The 18,343-nt window shown below is 40.1% G+C and overlaps 1 protein-coding gene across 4 annotated transcripts in view; it reads right to left on the bottom strand.

The window, feature by feature from the left end:
* Positions 1-2,818: 2,818 nt before the first annotated feature.
* APAF1 (apoptotic peptidase activating factor 1) overlaps positions 2,819-18,343 on the bottom strand; it is a 127,960-nt gene continuing 112,435 nt past the window's right edge. For all 4 annotated transcript variants that reach the window (XM_056574624.1, XM_056574627.1, XM_056574626.1 and 1 more), the window contains 4 exons: positions 15,012-15,137; positions 11,584-11,709; positions 10,957-11,091; positions 2,819-3,937 (listed from right to left, as the gene is read on the bottom strand). In XM_056574624.1, coding sequence (XP_056430599.1) covers positions 3,791-3,937; positions 10,957-11,091; positions 11,584-11,709; positions 15,012-15,137 — 534 coding nt within the window. In that variant the 3' untranslated portion in view covers positions 2,819-3,790. The remainder of the gene's footprint in view (positions 3,938-10,956; positions 11,092-11,583; positions 11,710-15,011; positions 15,138-18,343) is intronic.

Genomic DNA, 18,343 nt, shown 5'->3' with positions numbered 1-18,343 from the left:
GGTTCAGACCCCCACCCATCAGCTTGTTGATTGATAGGGGATAACTGAGTTAAGAATACCCCTTTAATCATGCCTCATCCTGGAAATGCCATCCTGTGTACAACTAGTTCAGTCTATAAATGTGACACATTTGAATTATTTATGTACCCTCAGTTTTCAGCTTATAAATTACCCCCAAATTTTATAGCGCTTTAATGTCTAAGCAACAGGCATACTGCTGGAAAATATAGCTAATGATATAAACACATAAGGCAAACACATGTAATCATATTAAAAAAATCCTAACACCTGAAGATTTCCCTGAACACTGCAATAACATAAATAAAACATGTATTGATGAAGGTTATTTGTCATTCCGCATTGTACCTTCTAATGCTATGCAATCATTTTTCTGACTACTTATAGCTATAAACAACACTGTCAAATCAAAGACTAAAACAGATTGGTCTGGTACAATTGGCAGGAGAAGTACTGCATGTTGTGTATGCGGCCACAAATCAATCACATAGCTCCAGTGATTTTTACTAGAACAGAAAATGCTTAAAGGGGTACTCCACTGGGAAAAAATTATTTTACATCAAATCAACTGGTGCCAGAAAGTTAAACAGATTTTATGAATTACTTCTATTAAAAAAATCCTAATCCTTCCAGTACTTATCAGCTGCTGTATACTACAGAGGAAATTCTTTTTTTTTTTTTTTTTTTTTTTTATTTCCTTTGTCTGACAACATGCTCTACTACTGACACCTCTGTCCATGTCAGGAACTCTCCAGAGCTGGAGGAGTTTGCTATGGGGATTTGCTACAACTTTGGACAATTCCGAAAATGGACAGAGGTGTCAGTAGAGAGCACTGTGGTCAGACAAAGGAAATTCAAAAAGAAAAGAACTTCCCATGTAGTATATAGCAGCTGATAAGTACTGAAAGGATTAAGATTTTTAATAGAAGTAATTTACGTACTCCCGTGGAAAACTTTTTTTTTTTTTTTTTTAAATCAACTGGTGCCAGAAAGTTAAACAGATTTGTAAATTACTTCTATTAAAAAATCTTAATCATTCCAACACATTTTATGGGCTGTATACTACAGAGGAAATGCTTTCCTTTTTGGATTTCTCTGATGTCAAAACCACAGTGCTCTCTGCTGACCTCTGCTGTCCATTTTAGGAACTGTCCAGAGCAGCATATGTTTGCTATGGGGATTTTCTCCTGCTCTGGACAGTTCCAAAAATAGACAGCAGAGGTCAGCAGAGAGCACTGTGCTTGTGATATCGGAGAAATCCAAAAAGAAAAGTATTTCTTCTGTAGTATACAGCCCCTAAAAAGTACTGGAAGGATTAAGATTTTTAAAAAGAAGTAATTTACAAATCTGTTTAACTTTCTGGCACCAGTTGATTTAAAAAAAATTAAAGTTTTCCATGGGAGTACCCCTTTCACACCAAGCATGTAAAAATACCATGAACAAGTGCTATTGTTATAAAACCGTAGGTAGTGTTATATATTGCTAGCATTTATAATACCAATTCATAGGGTTCTATGGCCTACTAATAAATAAAACAACACCATTGCCTTTCACTGCAAATATGTATAGACGTATAAAAGGATTTATCCTTCTTCCCTATCTAAAGGAAAACACTATTAAAATGCAATCCCTGACCCCAGTCTTACAAAGCAGACAACAGGTTATTCCTATCATATCTTATACAATATAACTTAAGATATTCTAACTCACGATTTTTATACAATACAGTAAGTCGATACAGCATATTACTGACAACACTGGTCACTGTGGACAATGTCAGTCTCTTCAAAAAGGAAACCCTATCAGAATTCTAGCTACAGGGTTTCAGGAACACTGTATTACTATCAATGTTCGCACAAGTCACAATTCTATCCTGTACAGAGACACTAGCAACATTTTTCAGTGCAACGCATGTCAGGGAAACGGGAGAATAGTGGAAGAGAAAATACATCATGCAACATCTTTTTCTCCCGATACATCTGACGGATCCCATAACAGTAAATGGATCTGTTGGGACCCCTTGTTGCCCGTTGTGCCCTGTTTGAATAACTGACATTAAAGGCATTAAACATTTTTTTTTTTTTTTAAAGAGCCTAATTGACATTTTCCGACTAATGGACATTTACCGACGGGGCACAAAGGCAGTATGAAAGGGGCCTTAGATGTTCAGCAGCCAGAAAAAGTGTGTCTAAATGCCATATTTTAGATATTTTGAAATGTTTTTGCATGGTTTGTTAATTATATTACTTTCACATACATAATATATGGGCTGGCTACCCCCCTTTCTCCCAGTCTTGGGTTTGCTCTGTTACTGCAGACATTGGGGCAGATTTAGTGTTATTGACAGATGTTCTTCCTTATGCCACCTATTCATTGCCTTACTTAAAGGGGTACGCCACTGGCAAACTTTTTTTTTAACCAACTGGTACCAGAAAGTTAAACAGATCTGTAAATTACTTCTATTTAAAAATCTTAATCCTTCCAGTACTTATCAGCTGCTGTATGCTACAGAGGAAGTTATTTTCTTTTTGAATTTCTTTTCTGTCTGACGAGAGTGCTCTCTGCTGACACCTCTGTCCATTTTAGGAACTGTCCAGAGTAGGAGGAAATCCCCATAGCAAACATCTACTGCTCTGGACAGTTCCTGAAATGGACAGAGGTGTCAGCAGAGAGCACTGTGGTCAGACAGAAAGGAAATTCAAAAAGAAAAGAACTTCCTCTGTAGTATACAGCAGATAAGTACTGGAAGGATTAAGATTTTTAAACAGAAGTAATTTACAAATCTGCTTAACTTTCTGGCATCAGTTGCTTTAAAAAAAAAAAATGTTTTCCAGCGGAGTACCCCTTTAAGATCAACATTTTGCATCAAAATTATGCCACAATTTATCATATTTTAAACCATTCCCTTGTTTATACACTTTTCAGAAGTGTCTAAAACAAATAATAAATCATGTACAACTAGAAAAAAAATAAAAAAACAAGCTGCGCAATATGGAGTTTTGTAGTCTGTACAGTCAGCTCACTGTTGTGTGATCCTAGGCATAACTCTAGTATAGGCATGTAGAATGGAGAAATATTGACTGCTGCTATCCCCATCCTCCTACTCACCAAGCTATAAATCAAAGTCAGTAGATTTGGGGCTAAAAAAGAGCTGTTTTGGAAGTGCTTCTCCGGTATCAATATGTAAAGTGCTACCGCAGAGTTAGGCTGAGGTGTCTGCTGCACATTGTATATACTGAATACCTCCCCTTGTTCCTGATAAAAGCTACAATCACTGGAATGGTTTTTGGAGTTATTTTCAAACTTATAATTTAGTGCAAAAAAAAGGCAAAATTATATATTGCTGCCATCTATTTATCAAGTGAAAAGTCTCTCGTCCCCAGAACTGAATTCACAGTTTATGTAATAAATGTATATACAAAATATTCACATGCAATGAAGACAAGGAATAAAGCAGTAAACAGTGCAATGGCTACTTCCATAGGTCTGCACGCTATAAGGTTCGCTGTGGCACAGTAAATACTTACAGTACAGTAGAGTAATGACAGCAGTAGGAAAAGTGTGATTAAAGGCATTCAATTCAGCGTTATTCTGCCCCGCCTACCGCCAAGTGGCAATTAAAAAAACACAGCATGTCGTATTTGAGAGCAGTGCTAAGCTGAGATGTGTACAAGATCCCTGTTGGTTTGCTCGCAGTTTGCATCCTGTTCTACAAGGTAGATTATCAAAAGAACCTAATGGAACAGCATATTTAACGCATGCAGTGTCATTGTCACTCTACCAGCTGAAGCACATACAGAATTCCAAGATTGTCAATGGTTACAAAAGTTCTAAAAGAAGAACACGGATGTATTGACTTCAAGTTTGTGCCATTTGTATAGAAAGTCTGTTTGCAGGTCCCAGTGTCCACATCCCACCACTGTGGAAAAAAAAAAAAAAGACTGAGTAAAAAAGTTTTCCAGCTGCTTTGTTGATATAATATACCCCAATAAAGCAATACAGAGATACAATGCAACGATTATAGACTAGTACTGATGTCTTTGCTTTATTAGCCATCAAATAGATGCTTTAGTCTAAAGTTATGTTTTCCAAGCGCAGTCCAGAAGTACCCCCAACATGTCATTATTTTAGGATATCCCATACAGAGAACACTTGTGGTGATGCCTGATGCACTGACCATAAATATATTACCTGTGAAAGGTTAAGGAAATCCAGAAAACATGACGTGTTGGGGAGACTTGAGGTTGGTGCTTGGGAAACACTGGTCTTAAAAAGAAGCTACTATTGCTACTGCATTTGCCTGAATTGTGAATCTGTAGTGGGTTCTTTTAGACTAATCTGTATCATGAACTTATCAAAGCTGAGTAAAAGGTTACAATTTCTCCCACTAAGACTGGGTTCACATCACGTTTTAGGCAATACGGGACCGCATACGGCTGGGGGGGGGGGGGGGGGTGGAGCTAAAACCAGGCGCTCCCGTATGTAATGTATTTCAATGAGCCAACCGGAGTGAAACGCTGACTCCGGTCGGCTCATTGAAATACATTACATACGGTCCGTATACAGGAGCGCACGTTTTTATATCCCCCAGCCGTATGCGGTCCCGTATTGCCTATAAAGTGTCAACCCAGCCTAAGGGTAGGGTTACACATATCGTATCTGCAGGGTATTTCTTAGTGGCTTTGGAAGCAAACTGGACCCATTCAGTGGGTCATTTTTGAGTCATTGCTTGCTGATGTGTTTTCCATTCTGAAAAAAACAGAAACCTATCAATACATGTCAGGTCACATTTCTTTTCCACAGTGAAAATGTTAAATCTGCAAGGTAAAATAAAAATTTATGCCACAGTTCAGTGTAAATGATTGCTTAACGAAAACAACAACATGTCTATTACATGCAATGTTTTAATATGTGTGAAAAGTACACCATGTTAATATAGCCTATGGGGCCAGACGACACAGCACCCAGTGAACATGTACCATGTGACTTTTTATTGCTTAGGCATATAAGAAAGATTTTCCTAGTTCTCGGCCTATTGTCATACAGTTGTACTCTTTAAGAAAGGAAGATGTCCAGCGCAAAATATGTGCAACTCTCATGTCCTTTTAGTTCATAAAAACCGTGATACTTAGAGGTTTGCATTTCTGCTGGTGACCATCCTTGATCATACTAAAAATCGTGGTCTCACTCCGTTTAAATAAGGGTCACATGACTACACAGGTGTGATGCTGAGCAGTCCTTTGTTAACCCTTCACATATACATAGGCCATATGACAAATTGCAACTCACATAGAAAGGTGCATATAAAAAGCATACAATATGAACCTTATCTAGATAAACATTTTTAATATTTCTTCATCATATAATAGTGAATACCTGTTCTATTGCATAAATATATACTTTAAGCACAACAGATACAAACTTGGCTGATAAACAATGATACATTTAAAGGAGTAGTCCAGTGGTGAACAACTTATCCCCTATCCTAAGGATAGGGGATAAGTTGCAGATCACGGTGGGTCCGACCGCTGGGGCCATGGTAGCCCGCGGGAAGGAGGTGTGCCTTCGGCAATCTCCGGCTCTGCCATAGCGATGTATTGAGGGGGCGTGTCAGCCGCCGCTTCGTGCAGTGGTCGACACCCGCTATCTGGCCGGAGAGCCTGGCCCCCGTACAGAGAGATCGCAGGGGGCCCCAGCGGTCGGACCCCCCGCAATCTCAAACTTATCCCCTATCCTTAGGATAGGGGATAAGTTTTTCACCACTGGATTACCCCTTTAATTCACTAAAAATTTACAATATTGTTGTACCACTAACACTCTTAAAACTCACATTAGAAAGCATTCACCAGACATCCTACATTTCAATTCATGCTATGTATCCGCAGTGTCACCTCACTTCACAGGAGGTGAGGGACAGATACCATAGTAGAGGCTGTGATTGCGGGGGTCTGATGAGCTAAAATGGGAGTGGAGGGAGGGTTTCCTTACTTGCCTCCGGCTGGTGGGTCAATGCAGCAGTAATGCAGTTTGGGGGAACCAGGCTGTATCAGTGAAGCACCGATCTCACTGTTCAATGCTATGCAATAGCATAGGATTAAACATTGAATGCAATCTAATGATTGCATGTAAAAGTCCCCTTCGAGAATTTAAAACAATGTAAAATAAAAACTGAAAAAAGGTTTGTAAATTTATATATAGGCCCCTTCCCTTAATTGGGGGGGGGGGGGGGGGCGGGGGCGGAAAAAATAAATAAAAAATCACCCTTATTTTCCTATTTTACAAATAAATAAAAATAAACATATTTTGTATCACAGCATATTCGTGAATGTCAAAACTATTAAAATATAATATTTAGGATCCCGCACAGTGAATGGCTTAAAACATAAAAAAAGACAAATATGCTGAATGTTGGTCATATCATATACCAGAAAAAAAAAATGTTATAAAAATGTCCCGTCCCATGAAAACAAAAATGATAAAGATTAAAACTACAGATCATGCCACAAAAATTAGCCCCCATGTACAGAAAAAAAAAAGTTATAGGGATCTGAAGAGGACAATTTTAAGCATACTGATTCTGTTAAATAAAAAAATTTACTTTTTAAAGTACTACCGTAAAATAAGCAAGTGGAAAAATAAAAATTGTCTGTGTCCTTAACCTCTTCAGGAGGATACGCCCGTGGGCATTCCGGTCCCCGCCGCTAGCCGGTTGGGGACCGGACCGGGATGCCTGCTGAAATCATTCAGCAGGCATCCCGGCACATCGCCCAGGGGGGTCCTGAGACCCCCGTATGTCGGCGATCGCAGAAAAATCGCATGTCAATTCAGACATGCGATCTTCTGCTATTCCGGGCTGATCAGGCCTCTGGTGACCCGATCACCCGGAAAATAGGGATGATCGGAGCGGTCAATGACAGCCCCGATCATCCTGAGGGCTAGGAGCGAGGTCACAGTGCTACGATCTCCTCCTATCCCCTGCCATTGGTCAGAACTGATTCTGACCAATGGCAGCGCAGGACAGTGGGTTGCCTGGGGACCCTTGATCATCGCTGGAGACAGGCACAGGTAGGGAAACAACAGTGGGGGGGGGGGGGGATGAAAGTGAAAGTAAAGTGATCTTTACTGTGGCAAGCACTAGGAAGGCCAAACTGCAACTCCCAGCATGCCCAGACAGCCAAAGTCTGTCTGGGCATGCTGGGAGTTGTAGTTTTGCAACATTTGGAGGGTCACAGTTTGGAGACCACTGTTACAGTGGTGTCCAAACGGTAGCCCTCCAGATGTTGCCAAACTACAACTCTCAGCATGCCTAGACTGCCCAGGCATGCTGGGAGTTGTAGTTCTGTAAAGTCTGTCCCTTCAGATTTAGCAATTTTCATGAAATTTTTGAAAATTGCTGCTCTACTTTGAAGGCCTCTAATTTTTTCAAAAAGCAAAAATATGTCCATTTTATGATGCCAACATAAAGTGGACATATTGTATTTGTGAATAAAAATAATTTTTTGGGGGAATATCCATTTTCCATACAAGTAGAGAGCTTCAAAGTTAGAAAAATGCAAAATTTTCAACATTTTTATGAAATTTTGGGATTTTTCACCAAAAAGGATGCAATTAATGCCGAAAATTTACCACCAAAATAAAGTAGAATATGTCACGAAAAAAAATCTCAGAATCAGAATATTCAGTAAAAGCGTTTGAGTTATTAATTCGTAAAGAGACGGTGGTCAGAATTGCGAAAAAGGGCTCAGTCTTTAAGGTGAAAAAGGGCTGCGTCCTTAAGGGGTTAAAGGAGTAGTGCATTGAACAATAACTTTTCCCCTATCCAAAGGGGCCCCATTCAGGAGATCACGAGGGGTCCCATTGGTCAGACCCCCCGCAATCTAGAACTTATCCCCTATCCTTTGGATAGGGCATAAGTTATCTTTCACTCCAGAACTCCTTTAAGAGGTTAAATATATCAATATTTATCTATTAAGCAAATATGTTTTGCTTAAAGTATATATTTATGCAATAGAACAGGTTATAACTATTATATGATGAAGAAATACTAAAAATGTGTATCTGGATAAGGTCCTGTTCACATTGCATGTTTCACTATGCACATTTATATGGGAGTTGCACTCTGTAATAAGGCTTTTCTATATGTAAAAGGTTAACACAGGACTGCTCACCATCACATCTGTGCAGTCATGGGACCCTTTTTTTTTTTTCACCTTTAATTTTTTATTGAAAAGTTTGCATAGTTACAAATTGAAACACAAATAAACACAATGCAAGTGTCACAGGGGCTGGGGCCCATTAACATCCAAAGCTATACAACCAATTGTATTAGCAAGTGACTAGATCCGGAAAAGCCAGTACAGTAACAGCGTTCCACTGACCTCCAAGACCAACATAAACGGCAGCTGTTGGAGAAAATAACGAAAACCAATGAGAGTACTTCCAAACGGCAGCTAATATAGGACAAGACCCAAGGCCACAAACAAGGGAAGGGAGGGGAGCACAAACCAGGGAGAGCACAAGACAGGTAGATCGGAAAGATTGAAAGGAGAAAGAGGAAAGAGCAAGAGAAAAGAGAGTATCAAGGCGGTTGTCTGTCAGAGAAACGGCCCCAGGGGTCCCAGACCGAGTGAAACAAAGGGACAGAGTTATTCAGGGAAGCTGTTAAAGATTCCAGAGAACGGATCTCCCATATGCGAGATAAGAGGTCAGATTCAGCCGGGGGAGGGTCCTCTTCCAGCATTTAGCAATAAGTGTTTTAGCAGCCAAGAATATGTGCATAAAGAGCTTAAATAGCTTCTTAGACATCACGGGGTGAGAAAGCTGGAGAAGATAGACAAGAGGGTCAAGAGGACCCGACACTCCCAGTAGATCAGACAGTAATCTCCGCACTTTGTGCCAGTATTCCGCTATCAGGTGACAGGACCAAAATATGTGAAATACCGTACCCAAACTGACCCCACACGGCAATACCTTTCAAACCCAGTAGGCAGAGAAACCACAGAGGAGCCAGTGGTAGAGGACAAAAAATGTTGCAGCTGCAAATAATGAAAGCATTCAGAAGAGGGGAGATCCCAGAGAGTTTGCAATTGAGAAAAGGGAAGAAGGGAGTGCGAGAGGGTCAACAACATCCGCCCAGCAGAAAAGGCCCCTAACCCCCATTCCCGCACCATGGCGGCAGAGAGGCCGGAGGCAAAGTCAGGATGGTAAAGGAAAGACCAGAGAGGGGAAGAGGGAGAAAACTACCTGAATTTCACAGAACAATAGCCCCAGACATATTTAGAGTAAGCCATTGGACCTAATAAAGGGAATAGGGAGACCGTGGAAGAGAGAGGAGACCAGAGCAGCAAATTGGGGTGGAAAGGGGCTAACGAAAGCTTCTCCAGCTCCATCCATCGGCTATAGGCATGATAAGTTGACCACGCCGCAAGATGGTGCAGATGGGCTGCCCAGTAGTACTTGACTGCGTCCGGAACTGCAAGACCTCCAAAACGCCCTACCCGCCATCATGACAGACATAGGGAGTCGATGTTTCTTCCCATACCAAAAAAATTTAAAAATGGCCGGTTGAAATGGGCGGAGCGCAGACAGCGGCACCTGAACCGAAAACGTTCCGAAATTACTGTATTTTTTCGAAAGTATGGTCATTTTCACCGCTGCAATTCACCCGAAAAAGGAAATGTACTGCGAGTGCCACTTTCCAAAAGAGTACTGAGTTCGTGAAAGAGGGGGAGATAGTTGGTAGATTAAAGCGAGGAATAGCAAGAGGTGATAGAAACCCCCAGGTACTTAAGAGCAGAATGGGACCATTCGAAAGAATAGTTAGAGCGAAGAAGAGTGGAGAGAGACAAGGGTAGATTCAGAGGAAGCTCCTCAGACTTGGAGAGGTTGACCTTATAGTCTGAGATGTCCCCATAAGCATGAAGGACCCTATAAAGACTAGGTAGAGAGAGCAAGAAGCACATCATCAGCAAAGAGACAGATCTTGAAATCCCTGTCGTGCAAGGGAATGCCAGTGATGTCCGGGTCACCCCGAATCATAGCAGCTAAAGGCTCAATACAAAGTGCAAAAACCAAGGTGAACAACGGACATCCATGGGACCCTTCTTCAACGGAGTGAATCTAATGTTTTTTAGTATGATTAAGGGTGGTCACTACCAGAAATACGTACCTCATTGCTTAGTGGCTTTTATGGAATAAAAGGACATGAGCATTGCACATATTTTGCGCTGGACATCTTCCTTTCTTTATGATTATCTGCTGAGTGCTGCCCAGCACTGTCCATCACGATGTGGAAGTAAGCAAAGATTAAAACTTTGCAGAGACAGTGCTCCTCAAGATAATAAAGACACTAATCAGTTCCACACCTTGTGTCACATGACCAGGACACATTTTCATTCCCTGACATTAAGAAGGTTCCTACTAACTGACAGGAAGCAGAGATCTTGAAGACTGCAAGGACTTCATACAGAAAATATATTGCAGCGTTCTATAACTTTTCATTATGCTACAAAAATTCTTTATTTAGTAAAACCATAGTGCTCTTTTAATGTGCAGAAGGACTCATGAAGGGAAAGGGCATATGTTGCCACCCATTTCTTAGCCCTGTTGAGTGGGCACAGTTAGTCGAGAATTAATAGTGCATCTATAATGTGCCATAATGTAAAGGAGATTGTTCCAGTGATAGATTTTCTTTATGGGTGACAGAGCTAAAGTGCTTTCTCTTCTAGTATTTTATCAGCTCAGAAGAATTCCAGCTGCTAGAAGAAAAAGCTGCATTTCAAGCATTCATTTTTAGGTTCCGGTATTTAATCTCAGTTTGGTATAAGCATCTACACCTGAAGTGCATGACAATCCCTTTTATAGTAGATTATATGTGCAGCCGGTTTATATTTCAGTAATAGAAATGACTCAGTGGGCACCAATGTCTAACAAGCTTACTTTCACATGGGCTCCAGAGGTTACTAATAGTTTACTGTCTGGTGCAAAGTGAATATCTGTCACCCAGCCATCGATTTTATTCACAGACGCCTCGTGGCATTGTCTGAGAAGTTCTCCACTCTGCACACTCCAGATCTGCCAAAAGGAAGAAAAGAAGTAGTATTAATGACACGTCTGGAAAAAAATACTTGAAAACTAAAGTAGTCCGATTTCAAGCCAGATTTCATGTAAACACATGCACGTGCTGAAAGTTTTCCAACTGGTTATACAAAGCTGTAATAAGATCTTTATCAAGACTGGAGCCACTTCAAAGTCTTGGGACTTTTTTTCTTTTTTAAATAAAAATGTAAAAAACATGTTTAGCGTTTCCCATGGGAAAAAAAAAATAAAAATTCACAATAGAAAAGGTTGACCATGTGTAGGAAGTGGCGCACTCTACTCCAGTATACCTTTCTACTTCATGTGGATACAGGGTGCCAAACCTATACAATGGTGTTTGCAATCAACTGAAAGAGTCCTCTTAAAGGTATCCAGTAGATCAACATGCATACACCCAGGTCTACACCTACTTAATGTACTTGATCAGTGACCCCCTCTTAAACATGGATAAGAACAGATACTACATACCATTACTTCACCATTGTCATCACCAGTTGCCAAATACTGATTATCAGACGAAAAGTTGCAGCATCGCACACAACTCTGATGACCTCGCAACTCGTGTAGAAGAGATAATCCAGCAAAACTCCAGATCTGAAACATAAGACAAGTTATACAAATTTAAATCTCTGGCCAGGATTTCCTCCTAATTTTGGCAACATTTATCTTTTATGTACGTAAAATGTACACACCCTTAGATGATTATCTTCCTGACTAAAGCAATGATAAAATAATTCCTATGAATTTGCTACAAATACTCGATTTCATGCATTAAGTAAGAGTAATGTCACCTAGTTACTTAATAGGGAAGCTATTGTGAAAACCAGTCTTCAGAACGCCTCTGGCAATGGTAACGTACAACAATTTCTACCACAATTTTCATGCTGAACTTTTTCTTCCTCACTTGAAACAAAATGACAGACTGTCATCACACAAATAGGAGTTACTCCCCAATTTTAACCCCTTAAGGACCAAGCCCATTTTGACCTTAAGGACCAGGCCAATTTTATTTTTGCGTTTTCATTTCTAAAATCCATAACTCTTTTATATTTCCATCTACAGTCCCATATAAGGGCTTGTTTTGTGTGACCAATTGTACTTTGTAATGAAACCTCTCGTACAGTGAACCCCAATCATTTTTTTCGGGAGGAAATTTTAATGAAAACCACAATTTTGCTAATTTTCGAGGGTTTCGTTTTCACACTGTACAATTTACGGTAAAAATAACATGTTCTTTATTCTGTGGGTTAATACAATTAAAATGATACCCATGGCTAGATACTCTTCTATTTTTGTACCGCTTAAAAAAAATCTCAAACTTTTTATACAAAATCAGTAATATAAAATCACCCTATTTTAACCACCTATAACGTTTTCTTTTTTCCGTATATAGGGCGGTATGAGAGCTCCTTTTTTGCGCCGTCATCTGTACTTTTTATTGATACCACATTTGCATATATAAAACTTTTAGATCACTTTATATAATTTTTTTTGGAATAAAATGTGACAAAAAAAGCAGAATTTTTTGACTTTTTTTTTATGTTTACGCCGTTCACCGTACGGGATCATTAACATTATATTTTGATAGCTCGGACACTTACGCACGCGGCGATACCAAATATGTTTATGAAAAAACATTTATGCTTTTTGAGGGTAAAATGGGAAAAAGGGACAATTTTCGTTTTTATTGGGGGAGGGGATTTTTAACTTTTTTTTAAACTTTTTATTTTTACATTTTTCAACTTTTTAAAATTTTTTTTTTTTTTTAACTCTTTATGTCCCCAGAGGGGTCTATTTATAGCAATCATTTGCTTGCTAATACAGTTCAGTGCTATGAGTAGGGCATAGCACTGATCAGTATCATCGGTCATCTTCTGCTCTTGTCTGCTCGATCTCAGACCAGAGCAGAAGACCCCGGGAGACTACCAAAGCCAGGTGAGGGGACCTCCGGTCGCCATTACAGATTATCGGATCCATGCGGCAGCGCTGCGGGCGATCCGATCATCTATTTTAACATGCGCAGCGGCTTCCGTTTCTACACAGTGCACTTTTCGGTAAAAATTACACCTTATATTTATTCTGTAATTTACATATCTGTTTACATTTCTGCCACCAGTTGATTTAAAAAATAAAAAAAATGTTTCCCAGTGGAGCACCCCTTTAACCCCTTAAGGACTCAGCCCATTTGGGCCTTAAGGACGCCTTAAGAATTTTATTTTTACGTTTTCGTTTTTCCCTCCTGCCTTCAAAAAATCATAACGCTTATATTTTAATCCACAGACTAGTATGAGGGCTTGTAATGCCATCACTCACTTTACCATAAAATGTATGGCGCAACCCAAAAAATACTATTTGTGTGGGGAAATTAAAAAGAAAACCGCAATTGTGCAAATTTTGGAAAGTTTCACACAATTTACGGTTAAAATGACATGTGTTCTTTATTCTTTGGGGCAATACGATTAAAATGATACCCATGATAACATACTTTTCTATTACTGTTGCGCTAAAAAAAAAAAAAAAAAAATATCGCAAACTTTTTAACCAAATTAGTACGTTTAAAATCCCTCTACAGGGTGGGCCATTTATATGGATACACCTTAAAAAATGGGAATGGTTGGTGATATTAACTTCCTGTTTGTGGCACATTAGTATATGCGAGGGGGAAAGTTTTCTAGATGGGGGGTGACCATGGCGGCCATTTTGAATCCAACTTTTGTATTTTCTATAGGAAGAGGGTCATGTGACACATCAAACTTATTGGGAATTTCACAAGAAAAACACTGGTGTGCTTGGTTTTAATGTAACTTTATTCTTCTAAGACCCGTGGAAGGCAGTGGAGGCAGGTGAGCGGACCTCCAGTGCTGCAGATGCCATGATCTGTATTGATCACGGCATCTCAGGGGTTAATGGCGGACATCCGCTCGATCGCAGATGTCCGCCATTACCGGCGGGTCCCTGGCTGCTATCAGCAGCCGGGACCAGCCGCGCATGACCCAGGCATCGCTCCGATGTTCGTGGTTATGTATAGGACGTAAATGTAGGTCCTTGGTGCATTAAGTACCACATCACCAGGACATACATTTATGTTCTGCATCGTTAAGGGGTTAGCTTCCTCGTTGCATAGCACCTGCTGTATTTTGGGTTGGCGCATACACCATGGCCACGGATTGGCTGGGCGGGCAGTGCACATGCCAAACCCTGTGCAGTGGGACCAGCTCTGAGAGAACAGTGGTGGTAAAAAAGTTCTAAATGAGGATGAAATACTATTCTTTAGGCATTCCCTTCTTAAGGGCAATAAGAATTACGTTCCCACCTCAGGAGATTGTTTATGAAAGACAGCTTACTGTTTACTTATACTCTGAGATACCCATCTTCTACATTGCACAAGCTATTGTCCAGAAATGCAGGTGTTTTATGATATAACACAGCATATGTATGTATGTATGTATGTTCGCTGAAACTTGGTACATGTCACTTATATGTAAACTAAAAATATAGTAGAGTTAAATCAACCCTTACGCACCCCCTTATATGAGTTTTTTTTTTCTCTCTCTGAAATCCCATGCAAGTCTATGAGAAGTCTAGTTCATCTCCTGTTATTCTCGGGCTGCAGAGATTACCCGGGACTTTTAAACATTTTGATGACTGTCATTCAGGCATAAAGAGGATAAGAGGAGAGGATAAGAGGAGGGGATAAGAGGTCGGGATAGGAGGTTGTCATAAGTTGGGATACGAGGACGAGAGTATTGTTGCTGCTTTCCCACCACCACAAAGTTTAGGTGGGAAGACAGAGCAACACCAGGTACGCAGCTAATTACTTATTAAAATACTACATGCTAAAAAGTTTTAAATATCTCTTTTGCAATACACACATATTACAATACTCTGTCATTTACCTTGGCGCTCTTATCAGCTGAAGTAGATGAAATTTTCAGCGAGTCAGATGAAACATCACAAGACAGAACAGCACCACTGTGACACTGAAATTCGTCGTCTTTGCATTCTTTCTGAAGGTCCCATACCTAAAACATTCCATAACTGTATAGTTATATATATATATATATATATATATATATATATATATATATATATATATATATATATAGCCTGAACAAAATAAAATCACTTTTATCAGGGACTCGCATGATACACTCAGGTTCTAAAGCAACTGTAGGATATATAAATTCCAAACTTACAACTTTAAAGGGATTGTCCCACCTTGTCAAGTTGATTTTTCTGGACAACCCTGACCTACTCACTGGGCTACACAGTTTGCAAATTAAGACAATGGGAGTTAAGTTATTTGCTTAACCCCTTAAGGACCAGGCCATTTTACACCATAGGACAGGGGCGTTTTTTGAACATCTGACCACTGTCACTTTAAACATTAATAACTCTGGGATGCTTTTACCTATCATTCTGATTCCGAGACTGTTTTTTCGTGACATATTCTACTTTATGTTAGTGGTAATATTTTGTCGATACTTGCATCGTTTCTTAGTGAAAAATTACAAAATTTGATGAAAAAATTGAAAATTTTGCATTTTTCTAACTTTGAAGCTCTCTGCTTGTAAGGAAAATGGATATCCCAAATAAAAAAAAAATTATTCACATATACAATATGTCCACTTTATGTTTGCATCATAAAATTGACGTGATTTTACTTTTGGAAGACACCAGAGGGCTTCAAAGTTCAGCAGCAATTTTCCACAAAATTTTCAAACTCACTATTTTTCAGGGACCAGTTCAGGTTTGAAGTGGATTTGAAGGGTCTTCATATTAGAAATACCCCACAAATGACCCCATTATAAAAACTACACCCCCCAAAGTATTCAAAATGACATTCAGTCAGCGTTTTAACCCTTTAGGTGTTTTACAGGAATAGCAGCAAAGTGAAGGAGAAAATTCACAATCTTCATTTTTTACACTTGCATGTTCTTGAAGACCCAATTTTTGAATTTTTACAAGGGGTAGAAGGAGAAAATGTATACTTCTATTTGTAACCCAATTTCTCTTGAGTAAGCACATACCTCATATGTCTATGTAAAGTGTTTGGCGGGCGCAGTAGAGCGCTCAGAAGCGAAGGAGCGACAAGGGGATTTTGGAGAGTACGTTTTTCTGAACTTTGGAGAAAAAAATGGTTTTTGGGGGGCATGTTGCATTTAGGAAGCCCCTATGGTACCAGAACAGCAAAATATCCCAACATGGCATACCATTTTGGAAACTAGACCCCTTGAGGAAAGTAACAAGGAATAAAGTGAGCCTTAATATCCCACAGGGGTTTCACGACTTTTGCATATGTAAAAAAATATATATTTTTTTCACTAAAATGTGTGTTTCCCCCCAAATTTCACATTTTTGCAAGGGTTAATAGCAGAAAATACCCCCCAAAATTTGTAACCCCATCTCCATAAGTTGACCTGAAGTGCACTACGGGCGAACTACAATGCTCAGAAGAGAAGGAGTCATATTTGGCTTTTTGAGAGCAAATTTTGGTCGGGGGGCATGTCGCATTTAGGAAGCCCCTATGGTGCCAGAACAGCAAAAAAAAAAAAAACACATGGCATACCATTTTGGAAACTAGACCCCTTGAGGAAAGTAACAAGGAATAAAGTGAGCCTTAATACCCCACAGGGGTTTCACGACTTTTGCATATGTAAAAAAATATATATTTTTTTCACTAAAATGTGTGTTTCCCCCCAAATTTCACATTTTTGCAAGGGTTAATAGCAGAAAATACCCCCCAAAATTTGTGCCAGAACAGCAAAAAAAAAAAAAAAATTAAATATGTTTTCACTAAAATGTGTGTTTCCCCCAAAATTTCACATTTTTGCAAGGGTTAATAGCAGAAAAGACCCCCCAAAATTTGTAACCCCATCTCTTCTGAGTATGAAGGTACCCCATAAGTGGACCTGAAGTGCACTACGGGCAAACTACAATGCTCAGAAGAGAAGGAGTCATATTTGGCTTTTGGAGAGCAAATTTTGCTCGGGGAGCATGTTGCATTTAGGAAGCCCCCATGGTGCCAGGACAGCAAAATAACCCCCACATGGCATACCCTTTTGTAAACTAGACCCCTTGAGGAACGTAACAAGGTGTACAGTGAGCATTTACCCCCCACTGGTGTCTGTCAGATCTTTGGAACAGTGGGCTGTACAAAATTTTTAATTTGCACAGCCCACTGTTCCAAAGATCTGTCAGACACCAGTGGGGTGTAAATTATCACTGCACCCCTCATTTCATTCCGTGAGGGGTGTAGTTTCCAAAATGGGGTCACGTTTTTTTTTTTTTTTTTTGCAATTGTCAAAACCGCTGTAACAATCAGCCACCCCTGTGCAAATCACCTCAAATGTACATGGTGCACTCTCCCTTCTGGGCCTTGTTGTGCGCCCCCAGAGCACTTTGCGCCCACATATGGAGTATCTCCGTAGTCAGGAGAAATTGCATTACAAATTTTGGGGGGCTTTTTTCCCTTTTACCTCTTATCAAAATGAACAGTATAGGGCAACACCAGCGTGTTAGTGTAAAAAATTAATTTTTTTTACACTAACATGCTGTTGTAGACCCCAACTTCACCTTTTTATAAGGGGTTAAAGGAGAAAAAGACCCCCAAAATTTGTAACACAATTTCTCCCGAGTACGGAGATACCCCATATGTGACCCTAAACTGTTGCCTTGAAATACGACAGGGCTCCAAAGTGAGAGCGCCATGTGCATTTGAGGTCTGAATTAGGGATTTGCATAGGGGTGGACATAGGGGTATTCTACGCCAGTGATTCCCAAACAGGGTGCCTCCAGCTGTTGCAAAACTCCCAGCATGCTTGGACAGTCAACAGCTGTCCGGCAATACTGGAAGTTGTTGTTTTGCAACAGCTGGAGGCTCCATTTTGGAAACAGTGGCGTACCAGATGTTTTTCATTTTTATTGGGGAGGGGGGGCAGAAGGGCCAGATGTTACAGAACTACAACTCCCAGCATGCCTGGACAGTAATGGCATGCTGAGGATGTGTAGTTTTGCAACATCTGGAAGGGCACAGTGGTCTCCAAACTGTGGACCTCCAGATGTTGCAAAACTGCAACTCCCAGCATGCCCAGACGCCAAGGGCTGGCTGGGCATGCTGGGAGTTGTAGTATACAGGGTCCCATTACAGCAATGCATGTCGCTTTACGGCGATGTGCATTGCTGTAAAGGGCCCGACCGCGGCTGAAGAGGAACTCACCTGTCGCCG

This window comes from Hyla sarda, chromosome 4 (genome assembly GCF_029499605.1).
Source record: "Hyla sarda isolate aHylSar1 chromosome 4, aHylSar1.hap1, whole genome shotgun sequence".
Classification (NCBI taxonomy): domain Eukaryota; kingdom Metazoa; phylum Chordata; class Amphibia; order Anura; family Hylidae; genus Hyla; species Hyla sarda.
The sequence above is the reverse complement of the archived record's forward strand: the minus strand, read 5'-3'. Positions and strand labels throughout refer to the sequence as shown.